The 3312-nt window shown below is 33.6% G+C and overlaps 1 protein-coding gene across 1 annotated transcript; it reads right to left on the bottom strand.

The window, feature by feature from the left end:
• Window positions 1-500: 500 nt before the first annotated feature.
• LOC126754604 (uncharacterized) lies at window positions 501-2303 on the bottom strand. The gene is made up of 2 exons (XM_050466713.1): window positions 941-2303; window positions 501-852 (listed from the first exon to the last, which is right to left on the bottom strand). The coding sequence occupies exons 1-2, from the start codon at window positions 1500-1502 to the stop codon at window positions 719-721; spliced, it is 696 nt and encodes a 231-aa protein (XP_050322670.1). The 5' UTR covers window positions 1503-2303; the 3' UTR covers window positions 501-718.
• Window positions 2304-3312: the final 1009 nt, after the last annotated feature.

Genomic DNA, 3312 nt, shown 5'->3' with positions numbered 1-3312 from the left:
TGTTGAATTTCACCTTTTTTTGTTTGTGATTATACCTGTGGACATTTGGAAAACCCACTTAAGTCTAAAAACCAAATTTTACAGGGGAGCGAAAAACACATTTAACTGTTAACAAAACTTTTGTTAATACATATTAAAAATAAATAGGACCATTACATAAAAGGCTCATTTTAAACCAAGTTTAAAGGAAATAACTGCTTCTTCCAAACTGATTTTAGAAAAAAATATCCGCTTATGTCAGGTAAGAGCATTTACAGAAATCACCTGAGACGAAAAATTTCACAAAATTTTTAACCTATTACCACTTAAGTTCCTTTTTCAAACATTTTAATGACACAAACCAGACTTAAGTGGATAATCTAAAATTCACTTTTATTTATAAAAGACAAAATATGCAAGCTCTTTATGTAATTTACAATAGAAAACTCATAAGTAAAGATATACAATAATTTGCATTTAACAAAAGAATTTTTAAACAATAAAAGAAAATTAACATCAGTAATACAATAAAATAAATAGGCACTTTAATTAATTAAATTTTTAGACATTTTCTTCAATTTCATCCAAATCTGAATCTATTTCAACCACGGATTCTCCTTCAACTTTAATAATTCAGTAAAAACTGTGCAGCTCTGGGTTGACCAACGGCAACATATCTAGCAAATCGCGTTTTTTGTTTGCAGAAATAGGGAGAGGACCCGTATACGATTTTGCAAGCTCATAGACACCGTGCTTTTATGTTTAATTCCTTAAATGGATCGTCCAAGCCAAAATAATATTTGTAGCGTATCAGTCCAGGCTCCTTTTTCTCATACCGCAACCACCTTATAAATTTCCACTCAAACTTTTCACCTAAAAAATTGTAAGAAATATTAATTTTTAAATAAGAAAGAAGCAAAATACTAATATTAATACTATTACTTATAAGTAAAATACTAACCTTCGGTGTTGTTGTTTCTCCAGGTATATTTGTCTTTCATCAATGCATTGAAATTGTAGAATTCTTCTTGCTTCATCTCCTGAGTAATATACTTTTTGTTTGTAGCAGCAATTAAATTTGACCAGTCATGGGGATGTTGAATAGAAACAGAAGTGTATTTCTTTTTCTTTTCTATCTGTGCGTGAACTGTCCCACATTCTAGATGGGTATGACCAACAACTAGAAACTTGTGATCAATTGTTTCAATTGTGGGATGATCTTCCAACACCTTTGCAAACATAGCACAAATATACGTGTTACGATTTTGACCAGTGCATGAATCACTGTATAAAATGACATGCTTTACGTCATTAGATAAGCTTGCGAGGCACTTATAAATGCAAGAGCCGATGTCATTAGTTCCGCGCTTCGCAATAGCTTCATGCCAAATGTAGCAGTTGACCTTGTTGGTGGCACCATTATGAATAGTTAAGTTGAAGGTCCACAAGGGACGTTTATAAAAAAGCATTGAAGCTTTCAAATAAGGCGTTGGCAGACACTGCTGCAGGTCGAAAGAAAACATTTTCACAGATTTATCTTGACGGGAGAGTTATTTGTCCCTTTTCTTACAGTCATATGCGAAATCAGCAGCATCATGGTGGTTTTTTAATTGTAAAGTAATCTCAGCTTTTTCCTCCATATTCTCAGTGTTTTTAATTTTTTCTTTCAATGTTTCGCATTGGGTGCATAAATCAAGCTGGGGTTTTTTAAATTTAATGTCTAAAGTTTTAAATATTTCCTGAAATTTTCTTTATACAATCTATAGAGTGATGCCTGATTAAGTCCTCGTTGGAAATAGATCTTGGTAGTATGACGCCGACTGTAATGGCTTTCATATTTTGGTATAGAGTTTATAAAGTTCAAAACTTCGTTATGCTTCTCAACCGTAAGCTTATTGCTTGGAGCACTCCATCCTCGGCGGTCATTAGGAGGGACTCCGCCGTATTTCGGTTGTATTTTGTACATACAAATAGTTTTGATTCTCTGTGTTCTGTTTCGCCATACAATTGAAGGAAACATTTCTTGCAAACTTTTGTGTTTTCGGAATGTTCGGGTTATCTAAGGTGGCAGTTTTTTTGTGCTGAACGTCAATTAGGCTTGATAGTATTTGCCGACGTGAGTTATAGTCCCCATTCCAATAACTTTTGAAAAGGATGGTTTGTTCTTCGAAGCAAATTTTTGTTTTGCATTTCATTCTACATTCCCCCAGAACTTGTATATTTGTGTAATCACTGCAGTTTTTTCTAGACTTTTTGTATTCCTTGTTTAAATTTCTACCTGGCTTTTTAGTTTGTTTTGGTGATTTATTAGGAGTAGAAAAAAGCTCGGCCTCATTCAAACCGGGTGAGACAAAATTATTGATGTTCGCTTCTAATACATTTGCCATAATTTGTATGCTTTCAGTGGTGGCATTCAGCTCAGAATTTTCACTTGAAGGTACAAAATCTGAGTCTAAAAAATCCGTTTCATGAAAGACGTCTTCTTCAGACTCGCTTTGACTTGTAAATTCATCAGAAACCTTGCGTTGTTGCGACTCAGAACGAACACGTGATGTGCTAACTTCAATGGAAAGTGGGGTTAAATCACAGTCCGTAACTCGCATTTGCTGATCTGCCACTAAACTTTCAGAGGTTGTCTCTGTTGAATTGGATTTTAATATCTCTGTGTCTTTTTTTTGGCAATTTGCTTGCCATATTTGCAAGAATCTGTCCCCTTTTCATTGTAAAAACAACTTATCTGGCAAACTTTTTGTTATATTTGCATTTAAAAAAAAACACCTAAGTTCAATTAAAATACCCGCAGACTTAGCCTTTCTGTTCGGAAAATTTCAGAAAATGCTCTTAGCAGGACATAAGACATGCTAAAACGGCGAGAGTTGATCATAAAATAATTTCTAAAATGAACTGAACTCATTTTACGAGTATATTGGTATTATTTCAAGTTCTGCCCGAGGAAAAAGCACTTACATCGAGTTAAGTTCTTTTTCCAAAAGCAAAATAAAAAAACATCAAGTTGACTTAAGATGGTTTTCTAAACGATAGTTAGAGGTTTATTTAGAATGTTTTTCTCTTTTCTATCTTATCTGACTTAAGTTGTTTTCGCAAATGCACTAGGAAAAAATATCGACTTAAGATGCTTTTTCAAAATTCATATCTCCGTCGCTAATCACGCTATCAGTGCGCCGATAAGACAGAACTGACCGTTACGAAAATGTGCTTTTATGATAAAGAAATTGGAAAATTTACTTATCTTGACTTAAGCGGGTTTTCCAAAAGTCCACAGATATTTAGTACTGCCTTATTTTATTGATTTTGTATGTGTGCACATATGTA

Source organism: Bactrocera neohumeralis, chromosome 4 (assembly GCF_024586455.1).
Source record: "Bactrocera neohumeralis isolate Rockhampton chromosome 4, APGP_CSIRO_Bneo_wtdbg2-racon-allhic-juicebox.fasta_v2, whole genome shotgun sequence".
NCBI lineage: Eukaryota > Metazoa > Arthropoda > Insecta > Diptera > Tephritidae > Bactrocera > Bactrocera neohumeralis.
The sequence above is the reverse complement of the archived record's forward strand: the minus strand, read 5'-3'. Positions and strand labels throughout refer to the sequence as shown.